At 36.7% G+C, this 25,308-nt stretch overlaps 1 protein-coding gene across 3 annotated transcripts in view; it reads right to left on the reverse strand.

Moving 5' to 3' along the window:
- Positions 1 to 1,110: 1,110 nt before the first annotated feature.
- Positions 1,111 to 25,308, reverse strand: part of LOC132158315 (sodium/potassium-transporting ATPase subunit alpha-3) — a 37,486-nt gene continuing 13,288 nt past the window's right edge. For 2 of the 3 annotated variants that reach the window (XM_059567676.1, XM_059567677.1), the window contains 20 exons: positions 13,795 to 13,908; positions 13,658 to 13,717; positions 9,564 to 9,767; positions 9,342 to 9,455; positions 9,133 to 9,267; positions 8,924 to 9,041; positions 8,575 to 8,843; positions 7,240 to 7,438; positions 6,892 to 7,136; positions 6,403 to 6,595; positions 5,609 to 5,921; positions 5,140 to 5,290; positions 4,852 to 5,020; positions 4,612 to 4,766; positions 4,377 to 4,500; positions 3,706 to 3,851; positions 3,479 to 3,609; positions 3,293 to 3,394; positions 2,658 to 2,749; positions 1,111 to 2,459 (listed from right to left, as the gene is read on the reverse strand). In XM_059567676.1, the coding sequence (XP_059423659.1) occupies positions 2,431 to 2,459; positions 2,658 to 2,749; positions 3,293 to 3,394; positions 3,479 to 3,609; positions 3,706 to 3,851; positions 4,377 to 4,500; positions 4,612 to 4,766; positions 4,852 to 5,020; positions 5,140 to 5,290; positions 5,609 to 5,921; positions 6,403 to 6,595; positions 6,892 to 7,136; positions 7,240 to 7,438; positions 8,575 to 8,843; positions 8,924 to 9,041; positions 9,133 to 9,267; positions 9,342 to 9,455; positions 9,564 to 9,767; positions 13,658 to 13,717; positions 13,795 to 13,908 (3,063 nt within the window). In that variant the 3' untranslated portion in view covers positions 1,111 to 2,430. Of the gene's footprint in view, positions 2,460 to 2,657; positions 2,750 to 3,292; positions 3,395 to 3,478; positions 3,610 to 3,705; positions 3,852 to 4,376; positions 4,501 to 4,611; positions 4,767 to 4,851; positions 5,021 to 5,139; positions 5,291 to 5,608; positions 5,922 to 6,402; positions 6,596 to 6,891; positions 7,137 to 7,239; positions 7,439 to 8,574; positions 8,844 to 8,923; positions 9,042 to 9,132; positions 9,268 to 9,341; positions 9,456 to 9,563; positions 9,768 to 11,259; positions 11,331 to 13,657; positions 13,718 to 13,794; positions 13,909 to 25,308 lie in introns of those variants that run through there. The other variant, XM_059567678.1, reaches the window with a different exon arrangement.

A 25,308-nucleotide genomic window follows, 5' to 3' on the forward strand; every position in this document is an offset into this window, starting at 1 on the left:
TGAAATACTGCATCAGTGTTGGTTTAATGATATTTGTGTATCTATGATAGGATATAACATCTCAACACAAAAAAATTAACATTAACATTTTTAAAATCAATTCTTGTGTTCAAAAATAGTTTTTGGTAAATATATGGTATATACAATATCATTTCAAGCAATTAGGAACCAAATTGAAAAGGAGGACAAAAATGTCCACCCGGTTTGGGACTAATTAAAAACAGCAAAAAATATTTATGAATATGTAAAATTTAAAATGTAAAAATAAAATAAAAGGTTAAATCCACAACTTCTTCAACTTTAACATTAATTGCTGGCACTCTCACTATGTACACTCAATGTGTCCAGTCTGTTCTGACTCAACAGGGTGGACATTTTGACCTAAAATCAGTCATTACTCTAAGTGTGAGCAAAAAATGCAAACACAGAAGTTCTATGAAATAATTTTTTTTACCTTTATAAATAATAACTTCTATTTACTTTTTTCATATTCCCCTTAACAGGGTGGACATGTTACAGTTAAGCACATCAGATTGGAAGGATAAAATCAATAAAAACAGACAATTAACAAAACAGAGGTTCTGGCTCACCTTCCCCAGTTGTTTTCCTTCAAAGAAATAGGTCAGCTTTTTGAAAAGATGCGATTTTCTTTTTCCAACTGTCATTTAAAGGGCCGGTAGTCGAATATAACATGGTGGACAATATTTTGAAGGACAAGTTAAACACGTTTATTATTTATTTTTTAACATTATATATATATATATATATAAGGCGCAAAAGGTTGTGGGTTCGATTCCCAGGGAACACAAATGATATAAAATGTTTAGAATTACGTTACATATAAATAGTAACTTAAATATGCATAAAGTTCACAAGGTGTTTGTTTGTTTGTTTACATCAAAGACAACTTTAAAATTGATGTTGTTGAATCATTATCTTTACTGGGGACACAAAAGGTACCGAATACGCACTGAATAGCATCTTCAAATAAGAGTGATTTAACAGTAACATCCCATATTACAATTCTTAGAAAGAAAAAAAAACGATTTTATTAGATATTTGGAAAGAAGAAGATAAAGATGCAGAAATGAAGAGTCACACATCACTTGGTAATATTAAATGTACTAGATGTTTTATTGGATTTGACCTTTCAGATACATGTTTCTGCCAGTAGTTTTGTCCTTCAGTCTTTAATCTCAATATTCACATGTCTGCCAGATGAACAGCCAATAGCGCACTGTCCCTCACCTCACAAAACACACACACACATGCGTGCACAGACACAGACAACAAGACCTGATACTGCTTCATAGCAATCACATCTCCTGATAAACCAGTGCTGGAACTTGCACACACCAGGCTCAATTGGTTGGTCCAGAAATGATTTGGACGATAAAGTTTGTGTCTCGATTCAGATATTAGGAGAACAAATTGTTGATATGACAGATAAAAGCTGAAATCTATCTCAACAGTTATTATAAAGATACAAAAAATAGCAAATTGAACTGGTATAAAAGGGGGACAACAAAACCTAGTGTGTCTCGGTTCATGTCGGCAGTTGATTTTATTCCAGAGATGCTGTTGATGTTCAACACCATATTAGTTTTCTGTGCAAAACCTGACCTGCTTCAAGTGTGTTTCAGTTATGAGAGTTCAAACATACAATATAATCATTTTATACTGTTTTTCAGTGCTTCTGTCTTCCCAGATATGCCTTTATTTGATTACTCAGATGTGGCATTGTTAACGTTTCCCTACAACACAGAGACTGAGAGTGTATTGAAGGATTTGAGGTTAATGAAGCAGAACAAACAAGCACACAAACAAAGAACGCACAAGTGAGAGAGGATGCTGATGTCAATCAATCAATACAAGTAGAAAATAATATAAACAAAGCCACCAAGCCACCTCCATTAGTGATTAAAGAACATCAAATCATCTAACAAGCACAATTATTAACAAAACATGAGTGAAAAATGTTAAACTAGTCTAGTGTGTCCATTGGGGTCCAACAACAGGTTTGGTGTGATTGGTGTTTCTGTGTGTGAGTGTAGGTTGAGGGAAAAGGCATAGATGTAAAGAATCGATGGAGGGGACGGCCTTTTTTAATAGGTGCGCGTACATAATCCCTTTTCAGTGTCAAAAGCTCCTTTCGAATCTACTTAATGATTATGCAGCTGCCAATTTTATATATATAGTAGACTTCGCGTACACAGTCATGTGAAAATACATGCAAAGATTATAATAGGAAATGGGGGGCATGATGTGGACATTTGAGAGTTTGGAAGTCTTTGGGGAGAGAGACGTGTTATTAGCTTAAAGCTGCTGTCTCGTTGAGGGCGGGAGAGGATGGTTGTGCGTCTCGGTTGGGAAGAGAAGTAGTAGAACAAAATGGAAGATGTAGGAATGTGAGTGAAGATGATTTGTTGATCAATAGTATGTCTCCTTTTCCACCCATCCTGCAAAAAAGATAAATAGCAGGATTCATCATTTGCACACTGATGAAATATCATTTATAATTCTATGCTGAACACTGATGTACTGTATCCCTGATTTAAAGAAAGAAATTGAATAAACCAATTTGGGATCTTAACGCAAGACATGCTTATAAAAAATTTTGTGCATGCGTCTATACGACCATATGAAGGAACACGTACCACCAGGGTTCCGGCGCAGGAGCAACTTTCGGACCTCATCATACACAAAGATTAAGAAACTGTATGGGAACGCACAGAACCACCAGCTCGGCCTGGAGACAAGAGAGAGACAAATGAGAAGAGAGTACCATATACAGATTATGAGATGTTTGTGTACATGTTTGGGAACATTTGTGTCTATAGCATAACTTTAGGTCATGTGTCTCACATGAGCATTTATGATTGACCTAGTAATTATATTGATTATTTAGTAATAAAATGAATCATGAAATCCGAATCTGAATCAATTTCAGTTGGATTCGATTATTTTTAGGTTCTCAATAATTGAATAAAATTAAGAAATATATTTAGAGAGCCAGTTTGCACAGTGGCATGAAGATTTTACATTCACAAGCTCAATAACAGTATTCTGAATAAGAAATTAATGCATAATACATAGTGAATAATAATAATAATAATTTCAATATACAATATACTGATAGTAGTGTTAAACACTCATTTTGGCTATCAACAGCTCTGCTGGCTAGTTGTTTTGTTACTGGACAAACTGATGTTTTCTGACAGGATCTGGCGTACGGGGCTGGATCCTAATTTTTATCTGGCGTGGAGACCCGATCTAACAGTGTTAAACTCACTTGAGCGGGTACATCCTGAGGGCCACATCCATGCCCGGGCAGTATGAGAGGAACGCAGCAAGAGCGGTTTCTTCAAACAGCCCAAAAATCAGAATCTTATTCCTGTGAAAGGAGAAACACAATTACATCAATTGTTCTTGTGAATACAAACACATAAATGAAAACACACACACTTCCTGAACTCACTTCATGCCCTGCTGGAATACTGAGTTGCGTCTGGTCTTGCAAATGATGACATCAGCCCACTGTACAACCACAATACTGACAAAGAACGCTGTGTGACATGTGAACTCGACAATCTTCCTCTGCTCGTACGTCTGGGGAACATGAACACAACACCTTACAACATCTCTGGACCTCTCATGAGACATGTATGAGATCTAAACACTTCCTCAACACGTGAAAACACTCACCCACTGCTGTCCGTAACTGTCCTCCAGGTCGTTCAGTGAACGATCATCCCAGTTGAGTCTGATACCCACCAGCAGTGAAGGCAGGAAGCCATTCTCAGCCAAAATCACAAAGTAGCTGAAGAAACCACCCAAAGCCTGGATCATACCTACACACACAAGCACATGCTTAATTTTGTTTTGCACAGATGCCCACACAATTTTAATATTTATCAGTTTTTCCAATTTATAAAGAGATATAACACGGTTTAACACGGTTTCATTGTTGTTTGTCATATATTCTAGTTTTTTTTGGGGGTACTATGCTCAAATATGTAGGTGAGCTGATTTGTTCAAATGTTTAATGCTTTATGTTTAATGTTCCAATGTCTGGATGAGATATATGCTATTGTTTCGAATGGATCAGTGATATAAATAAAAAAACAATACTTTTCTTCAGCAAGGATGCATTACAGTAAACAAAAGTGTCATTAGTGACGAATAATTAACAGTTTAATATACATTAAGTATCCTCTTTTAGATTTCTTTTAAGTAAAAAAAAAAAAAAAAAAACTTTTCCTGTAATGATAATTGGATAAGAAATTTTTCAGGCCTTTAACTCACAATTGAAATTTTTCACCCAAATATCAGTAGCTTGTAGCACAGCTGACAGTTCTAAGTTTTTTGTGACTAACCAATTTGTCCGTAAGCAATGCTGATGAGACGCTCGTTCACAAGTTTGTCTCTCAGAGGGTTCCTGGGCTGCCTCTTCATGATGTCACTCTCCGCAGCTTCATAAGCTAGGGAAATAGCAGGAACCTGTGAAGGTAGAGAGAAAGTTGCATTTTTGTTCATGTTTGTGTGTGTATATATTAGTGTGAGAGCAGGTCATTATTTCTCCTGTTTTCCTTTTCTGTTTTTTTTGCTTACCATGTCAGTTCCTAGGTCGATGCAGAGGATCGTGATGGTGCCCAGGGGCAGAGGGATATTGACGATAATGAAGAACAGGAAGGGAGTGATCTCAGGGATGTTGCTGGTCAGGGTGTACGCAATGGACTTCTTCAAATTATCAAAGATAAGTCGGCCTGCATGGGGAAAAATGGATTTTTATATGTTGTTTGATCATTGGTCCTGCCCTCCAATTCACTAGACTCTTCTTGTCTTACTCACCTTCTTCTACTCCAGTAACAATGGAGGCAAAGTTGTCGTCCAGAAGAATCATGTCAGCTGCCTGTTTAGACACATCAGACCCAGCAATGCCCATAGCGACCCCGATATCAGCCTTCTTCAGGGCCGGAGAGTCGTTCACACCATCACCTGTTACAGCCACAATGGCTCCCTAAGTGACAGAAACATAAACAGGACATGTAGAAATCTAAAATAGAGATATTATTAAAACTACAAAGGACTTTTGGAGGACTGAGGAACATAATCTTGAAATGCAAGATGTGTGTTTACCTGTCGCTGGCAACCCTCTACAATAATGAGCTTTTGCTGAGGAGACGTCCTGGCAAACACAATCTCAGTGTGGTTCCGCAGAACTTCGTCTATTTGCTCTTGAGAATAGTCCTTCAGATCTGTTCCATGAATCACACAAGCTTTGGCATCCCTAAAACACACAAAACCATAAATACTGATAAATACTTGTTTGTAGTAGATTGCAATCACTTCATCCGGCAAATTTTTAAGGCAAACTCTAATATTTTGCCATTCAGATTTTGCAGTAGGTTCAAGTGGGCCACGTTGGCCAACAGAAAGCTGCTTGGCTTGGAGGTGATTTCTGTGTGAGCTATGCTTCATTCAATGCTATACTATTGACAGACAATTGATCTTCTTTTTTTTTGCACACAAAATGTTGCCCACCTGTCCGCATCATTAATGTATGTTGCGGTGCCATGTTCATTTACAGCGCTGGTCATTGCATTACCTGGGATTGACCTGACTGACGGGGATGTTGAGGCGGGCAGCGATGTCTTCCACAGTCTCGTTGCCCTCTGAGATGATGCCCACACCCTTGGCGATGGCCTTGGCAGTGATGGGGTGATCTCCTGTCACCATGATGACCTTGATTCCAGCAGAACGGCACTTTCCCACAGCGTCAGGCACGGCAGCACGGGGCGGGTCGATCATTGACATCAGTCCCACAAAGCAAAGGTTATCTGTCTGGAAATTCACATCTTCTGTGTCAAAGGCAAAGCCTTTAGGGTACTGGTCCTCAGGCAGTAAGAGGTGGCAGAATCCTGTGGAAAGAAGGCAAGTTCAGACGTTTTTACATAATTTTTTTTTTTTTATGTTTTTAATTTTTAATGTTTTTAAAGATATTTCTTATGCCCATGAAGTTTTTTTTTAATGAAAAACACAGTAAAAACTGTAAATAACTGTTTTTTATTAAGATATATTTTTAAAATGCAATTTATTCCGTTTGGGGAAAAAAAGAAGGAAAAAACAACAACAAATCAAACCTTATAATGCAACAAGTTTAATATAATCGATTTTTAAATATAGTAAAGTTTAAGGCAGTTATATTTTATAACCATTCATTTATCATAAAGGGGTTTCTTTTGTAACAATGTTACATTTCTCTATATTAACATGTAGATAATGAACTATGGTCAATTATGCAGTTTAGTGACTATTATACAAAAATGCAAAAAATTCTGTGACTGACCAATCAGATTTGAGTATTCTAGAGTGCCATGTAATAATACCATATATACACACCCAGCACTCGCTCCCCAAGTCCTCCAAGCTCCAGGTAGGCATTCTGGAAGGCCTCCTTCATCTCCTCATCCATGGGCTGCTCTTTACCCTGCAGCATTATGGTGGAACAACGATCTAGGATGCGCTCTGGAGCCCCCTTCATCACCAACAGGTAGCGGTTATCGTTGGGGTCTTCTGTCTCATGGACGGACAGCTGGGAAAAATATGGAAAGAGGCATGACTTACACTTAACTAAGTTTGTGATTACACCCCGTTTATATGCTGCAGAGGAGCCCCAGACACTTTATTATCCACATTTGTCTCAAATAAAAGGATTTCAGATCTACATTTAGTCTTTTATCAGAACCAAACAATATTTAGTTCCACTATTTTCACAATAACGACTATATTTGCACTACACAATGTCTTATTGTTTGTTTGTTGAACCTCAGCTTTTTTTTCATCGATTGTAACATCACTATTTTCTGTTCGATTTTGAAAATCAGTAACCTGGTATTTGTTGGTAGAGTTGAATGGGATTTCGGCTTCTTTCTTGTTCTTTTCTCTCATCATCTTGACTGAGCCACAGGACAGCTCGATACACTTGAGCAGGGCGGACTCAGAAGCATCACCCGCAACGTCCCTTTTTAGGATGGGTAGAGAGTCTTGTTGTGCCTTAAACACAGCCCTGTTACACAGAGCTGCCACACGGGCCAGAGCCACCCATGTCGCTGAGCTCTTATCAAATGATGCACCTACAGAAAGAGATCAACTTAGACTCTGGAGGGAAAAACTGGTGTCACAAAGTGAGTAAGACTAGATCATCATTCAGATCTTAAAATGAAGAAAAGAACAAACCAGACTGATCTTCAGTGGTGTCAGCTTCATGGATCTGGTTGTCGAACCACATATGTGCGACAGTCATTCGATTCTGGGTCAGAGTTCCAGTTTTGTCCGAGCAGATAGTTGAGGTGGATCCTAGTGTCTCTACAGCTTCGAGATTCTTAACCAGGCAATTCTTCCGAGCCATACGCTTTGCCGTCAAAGTGAGACACACCTGAGATTAAAGAGACATTAGGGAGATTAATTCAATTACATTAAGGGATATAAAATGAGTCCTAATTTGTCTAAATTGTTATTTTCCTTAATGGATCCATTATTCATTATCTGAGGAAGGAATATTAAAAAATATAAAATAACAGATAAAAAATATTTTAATTGCAAAATGATTATGAATTGATCATTTTAAATAATAAATACATTTAAAACAATTCTTGCAAAATTGTGTTTACACTTTTTAGATGCAACATATTAACTGTTATATTCACTCTATGTTTTGATGCAATATAAAGAGTCTTTTGCCCAGAAATCGGACTACACTGGTTGTGCTAAATGCTTCTCTAAAAATATACATAAAGGCTCTAAAACTGGTGTGAAGTCAAGGTTCTGATGCACTGCAAAGAACTTTATAATGAAAGTCATTCAGTTGGGAATCAGACCACCCTGGTTGATTATATTTTGGACTTCACTGGTCAAACTTTGTGTTTTTGATTCCTAATTCCTAGAAGGGGTGGGCGATATAACCAATATCTTATATCACAATGAGAGTCATTTTATTTTACAGTGACAATATATATCTTGATGTGGTTATTTTTTGCTTTAAAAAACTAATACTAGCCTAAATTTAAAAACAGTTTTGTTGTTTGATTAACATGAATGACAGACAGCAGGAATATTAGACTGCTGTCACTTTAAGAGCTGCCCAGATCCAATATACTGTTACACATGTTTTCTTTCTCAGTTGTTTTCTTTCTACTTAGGACCTTAATTACTGTGTTTACAAGGACAGCTGCAAAGAAGGGCATTTTGACACATAAGAGTGTGTGTATTTAACCATTCATGGCCTATAAAGCATATATATATATATATATATATATATGTATAACCAGACAGCATGCGCATATAGTATTGTACTGCATGCATTGTAACAACTTAAAACCACTTGTTTTAAACAGTAATGCTTAAAAATGTGTGCAAACAATAAGTTTGTATCCACGATAGAGACAATAGACCAAAGTCTCTACTGGCTGACAAATTTCTTCCATTAATCGTGTCTACTAGAACTACCAACCCCTAGTTTCTACCCTTACTGAACTGTAATGCTTAAATGCTTAGATGACTGCACGTGCTCACAGTGACTGTAGCCAGCAGACCCTCAGGCACATTAGCGACAATGATTCCGATGAGGAAAATGACGGCCTCCAGCCAGCTGTATCCCAAAATGATAGACAGAATGAAGAAAGACACTCCTAGGAAGACAGCCACGCCTGTGATGATGTGAATAAAGTGCTCAATCTCCTTGGCGATGGGGGTTTTCCCTGTCTCCAGTCCTGAGGTCAGCGTGGCAATGCGGCCCATCACGGTGCGATCGCCAGTGCAGACCACAATACCACGAGCAGTGCCTGATAGAGAAACAAAAAACCTCACACGTCTGAACTTGACTTTTACATAGTTCATCACTTCACTGTAGCAAATCCCGAACCTTCCACACAGTTAGTGGAGAAGAAAGCGATGTTACGGGTTTCCAGAGGATTGTCATGAGTGCAGTCAGGTGATCTCGTCTGAGGTTCTGATTCGCCGGTGAGGGAGGAGTTATCCACCTTCGGATGATATCAGAGACACACAGTTGCCCAATGGGTAGCAAAACAAATAGGATTGCTTACAAAGGATTGGAGTTTATAAACCACAAACCTTGCAGCCATGAGAAGAGACGATTCTAAGGTCTGCTGGGATTCGGTCTCCACCTTTGACCTCTACCAGGTCGCCTGCTACCACTTCCTCAGCGTTGATCTGCATCTTCTCTCCTTCGCGGATTACTAATGCTTGCTGTGAATAGAAAGACAGACATTTCTACTCACTGTTTCTGTGTATTTTAAGTTTGCTTGGATTGTTTCCAGTACCTGGGGGACCATGTTTTTAAATGACTCCATGATCTTGGAGCTTTTTGCCTCCTGGAAGTAGGAGAAGCAGCCTGTGATAATGACCACAGCAGACAGCACGATACCCAGGTACAACTGAGAGGAGAACAAAGAAGACGCATTCAAATATTATATTCATGTATTCATATTCAATGTGGATTCACTGAAGCAGTATAGAGTGCTAGCGTGTGAATGTATACGCACGTTATCTCCAGCTGGCTCATCTTCAGTAGCAGCCTGAATGGCGTAGGCCAGGAAACAGAGAATGGCTCCTATCCACAGCAGGATGGAGAAACCTCCGAACAGCTGACGACAGAATTTAACCCACTCGGGTGTTGTGGGAGGTGGGGTCAGAGCATTTGGCCCATCTCTTGCCAGAAACTCCCTAGCCTTTGCATTAGTTAAACCCTTTTGTGAAGAGAGAAAGAGAGACGATTGCCTAAAATGACTAAATCAATGTCGTGCCACTCAGGTTCAAACAAGTAGCTAAAATGCAAAAATTTAATTGAATTAATCATTAGCAAAGGTTACTTTCTAACCAAAACTGTTATTGTTTCACTAGATGCTGAAAAGGCACACTTCACCTTGGGCCACAGTAATCACAAGGCTTCACACTTCAACTGGGGACCAGACAAGGATGCCCACTTTCACCATCATTATTTGCCATTTTTATAGAACCTCTTGCAATAGCAATATGACAAAAAAATAAAATTCAAGGAATACAAGATATTAACACAACATAAATTCTGTCTTTATGCAGATGACTTACTATTATGCTTACAGGAGCCTCATAACTCACTACAAGAAACCTTCAAAATTATAAATATTTTCCCCAAAATTTCAGACTACACAATAAACTGGAAAAAAAATAAACTATACTACCGCTTTCAAAAGATGCTTGGGATACAGCTCATAACATTTCTCTCCCACTTTGCACTGGTAACATCACATATCTGGGTATCAATTTTTCCCCCAAACTGTCAGAACTGTTTCATCTCAATTACACTCCCCTTTTAAAAAAGATTGAAGATGATCTCAAACTATCTAACTAACTATGATCTCTCACTTATAGGTCGCATTGCTACAGTTAAAATGAAACATTTACCTCAAATCAATTATTTGTTCTCAATGCTTCCAATAACACCCACAGATAAATGGTTTAAATCACTTGATTCATTAACTTCCCACTTCTACTGGAAAAACGAAGCACCAAAAATATCACTGACAAAATTACAGGGTGGTCTAGAAGCCCCAAACTTTCAATTTTACTTCTTATCAACTCAGTTAGTTAATTGGATTCACAAAAACAACTATAGTAACTCATGGATAGAATTGGAACAAAATCAATGCAAAAATACCTCAATCGCAGCTCTCGGTTTCCTGCCAACGTCAATCAAGAGAATTAATAACTTTCAGAACACTACAACTGCGACAAATCTGATAGCTTGGTTGAAAGTGAATAAAATTAATAATTCATCACTATCACCATGTAGATACACCTCAATCTGGCTCAACCCTGACTTTCAACTATACAACTAACCTATCTATTTTTTTAATCATGGCAACAAAAAGGAATAACACACCTCTATCATTTATTTCAAAATAACCAACCTATATAATTTAACACTAGTCCAGAAGTATGGTCTTGGGGGAGAACAGTATCTCCAGGATTCCTCTGTCTCCATCACTTTGTTTACTGGGTAATAGTACATAAATTGATAATCTTCCAATTAAATACAAAAATCCACCCCTCATCTCTCTAAATATCACCCCAAAAATGATTCTGCTAAACTGGAAATCAAAAACAAATTATACATTTAAACTACTGGACTAACCTTATAGAATATATTGCATTAGAGAAAATCACATACACAAACAAGAAAAATATATTCATATTTACAGGCATCTGGAATCCATTTTTGACTTATCTTAATATACATCAGAAACCTGGTACCGGACCCACGCACTTTCCTAACAACAATTATACAAACATAGAAAGAGAAGGGGAACAAGGGGAATAAATATAATATGTGTAGATATACAGATATACAGTATATATGTGGATATGTTTTTGTATGTTTATATATATATATATATATATATATATATATATATATACATGTAATATTGTTATATACTTTATTTCTACTATTATAATAATACCACCGAATATGGTTTATATGAACATATCCAATCCACACATTTGTTTTCTTTTTATATATTTAATAGTTGGACATTTTGGGGAAGGGTGAAGGACAACAAAGATAAGTAAGCACTAATAAATAAAATAAAATATTGGTGGGTGGGTGGATGTGTGGAGGTGGTGTGGGGCATGGGGCTTGTGTCTCCCCGCCGTCTCTTTGAACTCTTTCTTCCAGGATCTCTCACCTTAGCTGGTTCTGACATGCATGCCTCACTTTTTTAATGCATCACATATCTAATATATATATATATATATATATATATATATATATATATATATAAATACATGATGTGTGTGTGTTTGTCTATGTGTGTGTGTGTGTGTGTACATGTATGTATACTAATTGAAAACAAAGGGGTGAGACACATACACAGGGCGAGTGGGCCGTGTGGGTGGGCCGGGTCTCTAGCCTGGCCTGCACTACAAGTCTCAATTTTTAATGCATCACAAACTAGCTGAGACATAGACACATCTATACCTCAAAACATATACGTAAATAAATAAGACAAGTGTGGTATGCAGGTAGTGGCCGGGTATGGCTGGTATTTTGAGGGATGGTGGGGAGTACTTTGTGCCCTGTTGTCCCACGTCATCTTTCCTAGGCAATCCCACTATGGCATGAGATGGGCATGGGATTAAGCTATGGCATGTTGTAGCCACTAAGACATCGGGGGCCACCCTAATCATCTATTTAATATTTATGAATTGATAATTTATTACTATAATGATTAATATCATTATTATTACTTGTGGCCTTCACTGTCCTCCACCCTTTTCCAATCTCAGTGAAATCCTTATTATTATTATTGTTGTTGTTACAGGTATCTTTGTCATCATTATTATTGCTAACAATACTTGTCTCCACTGGTAAACCCCTAATTATTATATATATATATATATAATATATATATATATATATATATATATATATATTGTTTTTTTTTTTTTTTTTTTTTTTTTTTTGGTTATACTTTTTAAACCTGTTAGATACTCAATGATTTGTGCTTCCTCCCACACACCTAGATACACACAGACACACACACACACACACACACACACACACACACACACACACACTTACAAGAATACATATACAGGAGTTATCAGAAGTATTAAATGTTAGCTATCAGTTTATATGTTCGTTTGTCCAAGTAATTTTGTATTTGGCACTTGTAATCATTGTCACATTCTTTACTTGCATAATAAAAAAAAGAAACAAAGAAAAGGTTACTTTCAAATGCAAATTCAATGTTTCACTGCATGAACATATCAAGTATGCTGTGTACTAATAAGGGTCTATTATGCTAGTGGTTCTCATCCAGGGGGCCTCAGTAAACATACAATGAGGTGAAAAGATTACTTGAATTTATTTAAAATACACTTTTATTTGTTTATTTATCAAAAAGAATGCATCAAATGTATTACATAGAGTATAGTGCTCCCTAGTGGTCAATAATAAGTAGATCAGCACAACATCCATACCCAAAAATTGTTTTTAAAAATGTAGCACTAAAGTTAAGCATTTTCTGAAATATGTAAAAATATATAAAATATTATTAAATAGTTAAATAAATTAACAAACACTTATTTTAAATAATCTTAGTGATACAAACAAACCTTAAAATGTATCATTTGGCATTTTATTTCTTATTTTTATTTCTCCCGTCAAAAACTGTTGTTTTAATTGAATAATACAGTTATAGAAACTTCTTGAATCATGAAATGAATCACAGTCAAATATCTTCTAAATATTTATCATATTTTTTATATTCCATAAATCTGCTATACCTACTGAAACTCTTAGTTTCTGTTAATTGAAAAGTCTGAAAAACAACCAGCTTTGTCAACATTACAGCTAGTGTATGTATTCTACTTGTTTTTATACAGTCTATGTTTTAAACCAATGTATTATACAGAGTATGGAGCTCTCTAGTGGTCAATAAGGAGAAGTGCTTCCTAAAATGTGAATATTTTCTGCTCTATGTAAAAAAAATTTAAATCACCTATAAACAACACATTTATAATTGGACAAGGGTGTTTTTTAGCAAACACGGAAGCCTGGTTTTAGCAAACACTAAATCATTTGTGGGTTTACCTGAACAATGTCTGTCTGAAATTTCCGGCATACTTCCTCAACGGACATCTTGTGTTCAGTCTGAAATGGAAGGTAATAAAGAAAATTAAGAAAAGAAAAAGATTGCTGCCATGCTGCTTTGTCAGTGTGATTCTTACCAAGGGAACTTCTTTCTTCAGATCATCAAGATCCTTCGTACCCTTCTTTTTTGGAGAACCTTTATCATCTTTATCTTGCGTGGTGGCCACGCGATAGCTATCCGATCGCCCATACTAAAACACCAAGAATAATCCGTTAATTCACTTTAGACAATCAGTCACAGAAACTGAGTGTTAAGTATACCTGCAATGTAAAATCACAACATTTTAAGTAATTTCCTCTACATTCACTGTGATTTCAGTTTGAAATCTGAAGGTCTGGCAGATGGTGGATCATGGGAAGTGTCCAAACACAACCGTCCATCCTCTCACCTCAAAGAAGTCATTTCACCTCATTTCATTTGCTAAAAGAATACAGAACTTGAGAGTGTGGCATCACAAAGACTCTTGATCATCAAAGACGCTCTGATTAGGTTGAATATGTGTCTGTTTCAGATCACAGAAAAGATGTTTAATGAAACCTGCACACATACACAGTTCAGAGAGTGCATGCGCTTCAAAACATCTTAAATCTAATTTTTCATACTTTGTTCTTTAACTTAAAGAAGACAGAGCTCAAAGTTCAGACTCTGGAGAATATTCAACTTTTGTTTTCATCTAACAGGCTGATGATTTTATCCGATTAGAAATATATAGCCTGAGCTTGAGTTAATTAATCTATCATGGACAGTTTTGACCTTTCAGTGTATTAACATAATACAGTACATCACCTTGCATAAATCCTCTGTTTCTATTGGCTGGATGTGTAATCCTATCATCCCGGAAGACTGCAGCACAGAATAATCCAGCAGAGCCAAGATGGCTTCCGTGAGACTGGGGTGGTGCTATTTTAGTGGAGCAGTCATCATTAAAGCAGGAAACCGTGTATCATCTGACCTCACGACTGATCAATACTGAGGTTCCCTCCAGGGAATAAGCAACTATTCTTGTAGCACCTTCCATATGCGAATAGTGAATCCTCTTCTAGGAAATTACTGAGGAAAGACCCTGTGTAACAGCAACTCTCACATGAGTGGAGCCCCCTGCTGTCAATGTATTGAAAGAACCAGGGCAATTCGGTAATTATTATGAGTATGATTAAAAGTACATAATGGATTTGTTGTATTGTTTATTAAAACAATAATATTTGTAAATATATAAAATATTCCATATGTATGCTGTTATATTTAAAAACTATTGCAAATAAAATAGTATTCTGTATTTATATTTAAATATTAAAATAGTTCATATTTAATACTCTCTCGCTCTCTCTCTCTCTCTCTATATAAATACAATATGAAAACTACTACTGTAATACAGCAAATTTAAAATAATTGAATACACAATAAAAGATGAACATGCTTTTGTATATATGCTTGGTTGTGTAAATAAAATATTTAATACATATCAATATATTTATTTGTAAGAACTGTTATATTTAATATTATATAATACATTTAATACTTATATAAATAATTTTTTTTACATTTGAGCTACTTTTACATTATACATTTTACATTATATAGAATATATAAAATTACTGTATTTAATATTATTCAAATAAAACTATTTGTAAATATTACTTTTAATCCGACATTTCACTTATTTTTAATTAAAATATATAGGTCTATTAATTTTTTCATTTTTGTTTTGCCAAAATATCAGCAGGGAAATACTGTACAAAAAAGGGGGTCAGCAGAAACTATCCTTACTATCAGACCTTATGTGCAAGAGGAGGTTTTTATCAGCAGTCCAAAACAGACCTGTCTTTTGAGTACATTTGCAAATTCAAGCAGTGATGTAAAAAATACACAGCCAAACATAACACGACATTTGACTGAGGTTTTTATCTGCATTTTTATGGTCAGCTGACACGCTTGCTTTAGAATGAAAGACATAGAGTCACGCAAACAGCCAGGTGACGCCTATTAAAAGAGAATGAGAACGTGAGACAAGAAGATGGATGGATAAAGAGGAGAAACAAAAGAGGGGACAGATGGAAGAAGAGAAGAGCATGCAGAGGTGGAGACTGAGAGAAGAGCTAGACAGACTAAGAGAGATATCCAATGAGAGAGAGATTAGAAGACAGAGGAATATATGTCACTTCCTGTGGGGTAATTAGATATTGACCTGCTGCTCTCTCAGTGTGAGAGCTTGTCACCGTCAGTGGCTGCATTTAATGCCTGATGCCTCTCAGCATCACACCACCTGCCCAAAACCAACTGGACACACACACACACACACAGTGACCTTCTAGCCAGTCTGCACGGGACACACAACAACGCCACAGATCCTGTGACAAGAGCAAGTGTGTGTGTGGTAGGTGACACCACTCAATAATTAAACGAATAGAAAGTGAGGATCACCCTTATCAGCTCACGTTGATCTTACAAATGAAACATCTTGTCACTACTGAAGCACATCTTAGTAGCTTTTATAGTTTGACTCTGTAATAGTGGCTAAAAGTGTGAAAGCTTGCAAAAAAAACAAAACCTGGTGAGACACACCTGGAAACACTGCAAACACACAAAGGTCCTCTTTCATCTCTATGAAATTAAAAACAGCTGAACACACAGACAAAGAACAAAGGGACCGATGAAAGAAATGAGATGAGGAAAACCCAAAACCAGAGTCAGGGTCAGAGGAAAATACATTCAAAAGCAAAATACAGAAAAAAAATGTATGCTATGTAATATGTTTCTATATTTTTTAATGTTTTTATGATAGGTGCATGTTTTTGGTGATGTGAGGGTGGATATGTGTGTGTGTTGGGGGGGGGGGGGGGGGGCAACTGCCGCAGATACATCTGCAATGATACCTGCACTGCGGCATAAGAACAGAGCAGAAATTGGAGAAGAGTGCTCTCTTTCTCTCACAGACAAACCTGATGCGAATTTAGAGAAATATTCGATTAAGAACTTTGAGTAAAGCTCATGTGGAGAGACTCACTGTCAGATAAACAGAAGAGATCAAGGTCCAAAACTTTTTACCACACGTGTTAATGGAAGATCCATTGAAAAGACTTACCAAAACATATGTATGTGTGTGTGACTGTCTATTTAATTTATATAAATATAATTTTTCACTCAAATTTACTGAATAATTGTGAAAAATATTTAAAACTTCAGGCATCCTACAAAACCTCTGACAGTAAATTTTCAACTGAGATGAATGTTGTTATAAGATGCACAAGTTACTTCAACTGCTATATTTATGTGAATTAAATTACAGTGTGGTTTACAGTAGAAACCTTAGGTGTGTGTCATTAAGCGGTAACAGTTGTTATAATAACCTAGAACACTGTCTAAGACTTGATGGTTGCTCTGTCAATTCTTCGTCATCAGTTAGGAACCTAGGTGTGCTACTTGATCGCAATCTTTCCTTAGAAAGCCACGTTTCTAGCATTTGTAAAATTGCATTTTTCCATCTCAAAAATATATCTAAATTACGGCCTATGCTCTCAATGTCAAATGCAGAAATGTTAATCCATGCATTTATGACCTCAAGGTTAGATTATTGTAATGCTTTATTGGGTGGTTGTTCTGCACGCTTAGTAAACAAACTACAGCTAGTCCAAAATGCAGCAGCAAGAGTTCTTACTAGAACCAGGAAGTATGACCATATTAGCCCGGTCCTGTCAACACTGCACTGGCTCCCTATCAAGCATCGCATAGATTTTAAAATATTGCTTATTACTTATAAAGCCCTGAATGGTTTAGCACCTCAGTATTTGAATGAGCTCCTTTTACATTATAATCCTCTATGTCCGCTACGTTCTCAAAACTCAGGCAATTTGATAATACCTAGAATATCAAAATCAACTGCAGGCGGCAGATCCTTTTCCTATTTGGCGCCCAAACTCTGGAATAACCTACCTAACATTGTTCGGGAGGCAGACACACTCTTGCAGTTTAAATCTAGATTAAAGACCCATCTCTTTAACCTGGCATACACATAACATACTAATATGCTTTTATTATCCAAATCCGTTAAAGGATTTTTAGGCTGCATTAATTAGGTAAACCGGAACCGGGAACACTTCCCATAACAACCTATGTACTTGCTACATCATTAGAAGAATGGCATCTACGCTAATATTTGTCTGTTTCTCTCTTGTTCCGAGGTCACCGTGGCCACCAGATCCAGTCTGTGTCCAGATCAGAGGGTCACTGCAGTCACCCGGATCCAGTACGTATCCAGACCAGATGCTGGATCAGCACCTAGAAAGGACCTCTACATCCCTGAAAGACAGCGGAGACCAGGACAACTAGAGCCCCAGATACAGATCCCCTGTAAAGACCTTGTCTCAGAGGAGCACCAGGACAAGACCACAGGAAACAGATGATTCTTCTGCACAATCTGACTTTGCTGCAGCCTGGAATTGAACTACTGTTTTCGTCTGGTCAGAGGAGAACTGGCCCCCCAACTGAGCCTGGTTTCTCCCAAGGTTTTTTTCTCGATTCTGTCACCGATGGAGTTTCGGTTCCTTGCAGCGGTCGCCTCTGGCTTGCTTAGTTGGGGACACTTCATCTACAGCGATATCGTTGACTTGATTGCAAATAAATGCACAGACACTATTTAACTGAACAGAGATGACATAACTGAATCCAATGATGAACTGCCTTTAACTATCATTTTTGCATTATTGACACTGTTTTCCTAATGAATGTTGTTCAGTTGCTTTGACGCAATGTATTTTGTTTAAAGCGCTATATAAATAAAGGTGACATTGACATTGACATTGTTATCCTATTACAGATGAGATATAACTGTGCTCTTGTGGTAACATTACTGACTGAGAAAAACATACTGCTGCTCTGTGAGAGAACCAGAGACGATGGGCTGGAATTACATGCCAGTATACTGACATTTCTATTGACTAGCCAGAACACACACACACACACAGTCTCTGATACTGACTAAGGTCTGTCCCTTGAACTCTTGTCACAAATTATTGATGCTCTTGAAACTGAAGGAACATTCAGTCTGCATGTGTGTGCACACGTATGTTCACGTTCTACAGAGCAAGAGACACAAGGACAGGAAAAGTGTGTGTCGGTTGAGCTCAGGGACTTTTATGTTCTACATAAGTTTGGACAGTGACTGAGATAGACTTTCTAACATAGAGAGAGAGAACGAGAGAGAGACAGAACACAAAATGCGAACTTTCTTTCCTGACATATTTTCTATGGTTGTAGGTGCTATTTATAATTTATGGTGAGGGACATTCTCATTTTTAGAGAGAACATGACTGGACCAAAATCTGCAGTGCAGGATGAGTCATCAATATGTTTTGTCCATTTCTCCAGAGGAGAAGGCCTATACATTTTAAATGTGTTTATCTGCTAAAAGTTCATTTTGCAAACTTGCAAGCACAACAACATGCAGATGTTAGCCTTAAAGATAATAACCACTGTCTAAAAAAATGACTTAAAATGACTCAACATAAGACAAACATTAAAATAAGGTAAAACAATGAAAATCAACACTTTCTTTCTTAATTAATACATTTTCATTTTACTTCAACAGTTTTTTCTTTCCAGAATTAAGGTTCTCATCATTTTGGAAAATCATTACATATAAGGTAGCCTACGGGTTAGGGATGTAACAATTCACTCAACTGACGATTCGATTCACGATTTTGATTTCACGATTCGATTTGATTCACAATTTTTTTTTTTACAAAATTAATTAATTAAATGTGTCCTTTTATTATGGCTTGGAAAAAATGCTGCACATTTCTTTGTGAAATTGAAATATAACTATAATAATATACTAATATAGAATTTGCATATTACTGCTCTTTTGTTGGTTTCGATTGCTTCTGTTGTCCTCATTTGTAAGTCGCTTTGGATAAAAGCGTCTGCTAAATGACTAAATGTAAATAGAATGTAAATGTAAATACTAAAACGAAATAAAAAAATTTAAAACAAGCCCTAAATCAAATAAATAACACAACTAAAATAAATCTCTTCATATAAACAAAATAAGCCTTGTCAGTGCTCTTTCCATTTAAAATTAATGGCAAGCACTGCATTTTAATCATGATCCAAACAAAGATGCTGCATACATGCAAAATGAGCCGTTTTTAATTTAAATTAGATTATTTCTCATTTCAAAATTTTCACGCAAAAACAGAATTGTTTGATTTGCGTTTCGTGAAACTAATCATATAAAATATCTGAAAAAATAGACGAGCTAAACTAGATGCAGTTTCACTCTCCACCAGCAGGTGGCGCTTAAAGCGTTTCCTTGGTTACCACTGTAAAAAAGCAGCACTGTACTTATGAACTTTAATATGCGTTATACAGAAGCAAGATGAAAAGAAAAAATATCATCTAAACTTTTCTAAAGACATTAAGTTCCCCTCAGACATGCATTCATATAAACTCCTACCCCTAAATGAATTGCAATTTGTTTAGCATCTCAACCGATTTAAATCATCACATATTTGAATCAATTTTCAACCAGCTCACGGTTAATCGTTACATCCCTACTACTGGTACTGTAAATTAATAAAACAGATTTTTTATAATCAATATGCATTTTTCCAGTTATGTGAATATGTTATTGGGTAGAAATTATATGTTATTGGATAGCAAAAAAAAAGAATAAATAATAATATTTTTTTTTTTTGCTACCCAAAAGGGGGGGGGGGGGGGGGGGGTCAGTTTTTTTTTTTTGCAACTGCGCTATATGTTATCGCCAATAGCTTCGTGGTCAGTCCACCGACATTTAGTACCATTTTGCTTCCAAAAAAATAAAATAAAATCCTTATCAAGTAAATCACAAAGAACTGGAAGAGTCATGGAACCTATTGTTATGGACAATGGGGGGTCTTGGAGTCAATATGGTTTTGAACCACTGGACAAAAAAAAACAAACAAATTTGCAATCTCTCCAGGCAACTTTGTTTTTATTTTCAGAAGATCAGTTTTATATATTTGTATGATTCTATCTATGTTTGTTTTTGGCAGACCTATTCCCAAAGACAAGAATTGATTTCAGTATTATTGACAATGAAGTGTAAAATACCACTTGTTCCTCACTGAGTTTGTCCTTGTGATTATAACTGTGAATAAGAAAAGCAAACCTTCCCTTAGGAAAGAGTGAAGCAGGGCAATGCAGCCTTCATGAATGTTGTGTTCACAGAAGTGTAAAAAGCACACTGATTCTCCAGGGTGTGCGTGTCATCCTTCACTTAAAAGCTTTCAGTGTTAGAGGACAGATTTTACATTCTTACATAAAAACTGCACGCATATACTTTTTCACAAATGCCCTAATCTTCATTAATACACACATCCACATCAAGATTTTAGCAAAGAACTGAATGGAAACTTCAGTTCGACTTGGAGTCTTTACTATTTTTTTCTCTCTCTCTTTTTTTTAAATAATTTTTTTCAGAAAATATCCATTTAATTGATCAAATGTGACAGTAAAGACTTTTATGTTACAAAAGATTTCTATTTCAACTGAATCAAGTTCTTCTGAACTTTATGTTTATTAAAGAAAGTTTCCACTGAAACTGTTTTCAACATTAATAATTATAAGAGTAAGACATTAGTAAAACATTACTAATGTCTTAGTGACACAAATTATAAAACAATATTACAGTTCTTACTGTATTTATGTTCAAATGAATGCAGTCTCTGTGAGCATAAGGAAAATGTACAAATCCACAAACCCCAAATTTTTTAATGCAGTGCAACTTGCAACAATGACTGCATCATTAGAACATTTTACGTTATCATCAGTCAATCAGACTAAATACACTGTTTGTATATTAGTTTACAGACATCCCAACCTGCAAAAAGTCATTTCAGGGAGGTATTCCCCCCCCCCCCCCCCCCCCCCCAAAAGGAAGGAAATACATCTCAGCTGTAGTCACCTTCTTAGTGAGACTTTGCCTATCTGAATGGGAGAACTGAGATATATTGGAGCAGCCTTCCCTGCGCTTAGCCTCCCTAACATGTTGTGGTCCCTAACAGATATAAAAGCATAAAATATTATTTATATAAGCTATAGGCCTATGTAATTATTCGTTAATTATGTTTAAATATGTAGATTACTTTTACTATTTATATAATCTGCTTATACAATTTATGTAAACTGCTTTTATTTATTTTCCATTGCAACTTTAAACAGGTCTAAGGAGTTGGTTGTTTTCATGTAGCCTTGGCAACTAACCTGAATAATATGCAGATGAAATTAAACTTGTCAACTCATCTCAACATGCCTTTTGCAATCATATAACACTCCATGGGCAATTCTTGAGCAAGACTGTCATTATGTTTGACACCTATAAGACAGGAGTACACTTTCGTGTAGTCTGCCGTAAAATGTGTCTTATACTTTTTTTGTTTTGTGGCACTCTCCCTCTGCAATGGTGCTCCTGTTTCTAGATAGACATAACTGATTAATTTTGTTCGGGACAAGAGATAAAAGCCCGCCCACACTGACAATTGATTGGTTGATTTGCAGAAACAGTCCAATCAGGATGCTCTCTGTCTTACATGCGCTTCGCACACACGCACATTAGCACACACACGCAAGGTCTCTCGGTCCCTCTCCCTCTCTGCCGTGCGTGCGCTACACGGTTTGAAACACAGTATCTGTTTCGCATGCGCGCTTTTGCTCGCTCGGTCTAGATTCCGGGAGATTTTAACTAATTTGCGGGTCTCAGGGAGCCGCTTTCAATATGCGGGAGACTCCCGGAACTTCCGGGAGACTTGGGATGTCTGAGTTTATACGTTAAGATGTAGCACTATCCTTTGAGAACCAATGAAATGACCAGCCTACTTTGATTCTCACAGAGCATGAAGCAGCACATCTGCCAGCAGCAAGATCAGTCTGTTCTCTTTTATCAGCCTCTCGCTCTTTAGCATGAGGACTGCATCCCACATAAGTACAAACATTTAGTTTTAAAAAAACAGTAGAAATGTTCAAAACCAGAGGGAATCCCTGCCAGATCTTGTCTTCTCTGTCTAGCTATTTGTCCTGATAAATATCTCCAGGCAGAATGACTGTCATGGCAGCAGACACATCAATACTGCCCTTAGAGTGCTGTTCGGTGTGTGAAATATTACTACGAGTGTGTTAATGACTTTTACACATGTCGATACAGCCATAAAAATGTCTGTTTGATCTGGCATGAGTGACCTCAAAAGTGATCATAAGAGTCATGAAGTACTTGTTCAAGAGCAGATAAGACTGAACACTTCATCCAGTATGTGATTGAATAAGTGTGTGTGTAAGTGACCTTGCTGTACCATCTGTTACACAGTGAGATGTAGACCAAGATAGGTCTGGGCCTCAAAGTACAGAATAAATAATCTGATTACAGCACTTTGGGATTAGCTCCTCCTGAATCATCTCCGTCACAAAAAAGCCTGACTCGCTGCAGAGTTTTCTGTGTGAATACCAGACATAAACTAAATCTTTACACCTAAAATCAAAACCTGAGGAAATCCAATTATATAATCAATAGAATATCCCAAACAATTATTTATTGTATATATAATGTTTATTGCTTATGCTTTATGTCTTCTTAATGTGTACACAATCTTGTGTCAGAATATTTCAATGTACTTGTGGCAGGGGGGGGGGCGTGGTTTAGCGAACCCTGCAGCGGGGGAGAGCGTCAGGAGACGCGCGGTGAGTGAGTGGGTTAAGCGCAAATAACGAACACCTGTCTCTTGTTGCAGTAATTGGCGTGGAAAGAGTATAAAACACCAGAAGAAACAGGAGTGGGGGAGAGAGAGAAGGACTGCTGGCTGCTACATGTGTACTGAGTTTATGTTGATTGTTTTGTCTTTTGTTGGTGCATGTTTTGCCTACTTTTTGTTTGGAATTTATAAATAAAGCAGTCAGTCACAGCCGACCCTGCTGTCTTTCTTCCTACACAACGAACATTGTTACAGTACTGTTTATACCAGTGGTTCCTAACAAGAGGGCCCGGACCCACTAGAGGAACACAGTACAGTTGTTATGCCATATTTCTTATTTTAATTTATTCCGTAAAATAACATTTTTTAATTCATAAAGAGATTTCTTGAAGTTCTTGGAAAAACTGTTCTTATGGGATTTTTTTTTTAAATGTTGTCTCAAACCTGGAAAAGTCCTAAATCCTAACAAATAAAACAAAATAAATAATCAAGCAAATAATAATATATATTATTAAGAATTTAGAATATAATCTAAATAAAATATATTTTTTATTATTTATTTAGACAATCTTAATAATTACAGACAATTTATTCTAGTTATGTCAAGCACAAAAAGATTTGATATTTGTAAGGAAAAAATCTTTCAATTTTTCTTTCAAAAATTCAATTATTTAATTCCTTTATCCAGAATCCTCATATAACCCCAGCACAGCTCAACACACACATTCAGATGATTGAAGAAAAGAAAAGAAAAGAAAAAAAAGGAAAGAAAAGAAAAGAAAAGAAAAAAAGAAAAGTTGCAATATAATTTCATTTTGTTGGGCGATTTCTAAAATTAACTTTAAACAAAATTTGTAATCCTTCTTGTTAAAGTATTACCTCTATATCCTCTCCTGTTCTTCTCTATCCATTATTCTATCCTGCCATCTGTCTATACTTTATCCACTCAGCCCAGCAGAGCCAAGCAGCTTTGCCAGAGTGTGGGGCATCTGTGTGCATGCTCTTGATTGGAACAATAAATCACTGTCCCAAACTACAGTCACAGCAGCGCACACAGATTCTTCACGTCTCAAAGGGTTTGTCCAAGGATTCCTCTCTTTATTCTCTCTCACACAGACATACTGTACACACTTCAAAAGCAGTTTCTCTTGCCATTTCATCACTTTTATCTCCCTAGTTAGTCCTTTGTCACCTTCTCTCTGATACCTGACACTGATTGTTCATTACAGCTCTAGTAAAAGCAGAGCCGATGGTTAGCTGAGCCCCAGAAATTCCCTCCATCTGAATGGACTGTTCATTCTCTGCTCCTCAAACAAAGGATTGCATTAATAAATGATGTTGTTGTGTGGATGTGGAACGTGAACCAGGCCCTCCACGCATCCCCACCGATGGACCTGAGGGTGCAGTTATGCTACATCAACACTGGGGAAAGAGGAGGAGAGGGTAATCTGACCTTGAGTATCCGCTCTACTCACAGACGTCCAGACATAATGTGATAATGAGACCTAACAGATTCAATCCAACCCACTTACAGCGAAATGTGTCATTTTATGGGGAGACAAGCCACTTTTAAGTCAACTTAAATGTGTAAACAGAGTGCATTAATTACATACCTAACATAACCCCTTACAACAACATATTTTTCATACCCCTAAATGTGGTCCAACAACACTGATCCACTGAGAAACAGTAGGTAGGTATAAGAAGCGTATGATGTGGGAGTGTTTCCATATAAAAGAAACTCAATTAGCTAAAAAGCTTTTTTAATATCAATCCGATACTAAAGTCATATTAAGGCAGCTATGAAAGGCTCTATTTATTGATTATGTGCTCATCTGAAGGTGAAACGTGACCACCTGGATGTTTTACAG

The sequence above is a fragment of the Carassius carassius genome, chromosome 15 (genome assembly GCF_963082965.1).
Source record: "Carassius carassius chromosome 15, fCarCar2.1, whole genome shotgun sequence".
Taxonomy (NCBI): Eukaryota; Metazoa; Chordata; class Actinopteri; order Cypriniformes; family Cyprinidae; genus Carassius; species Carassius carassius.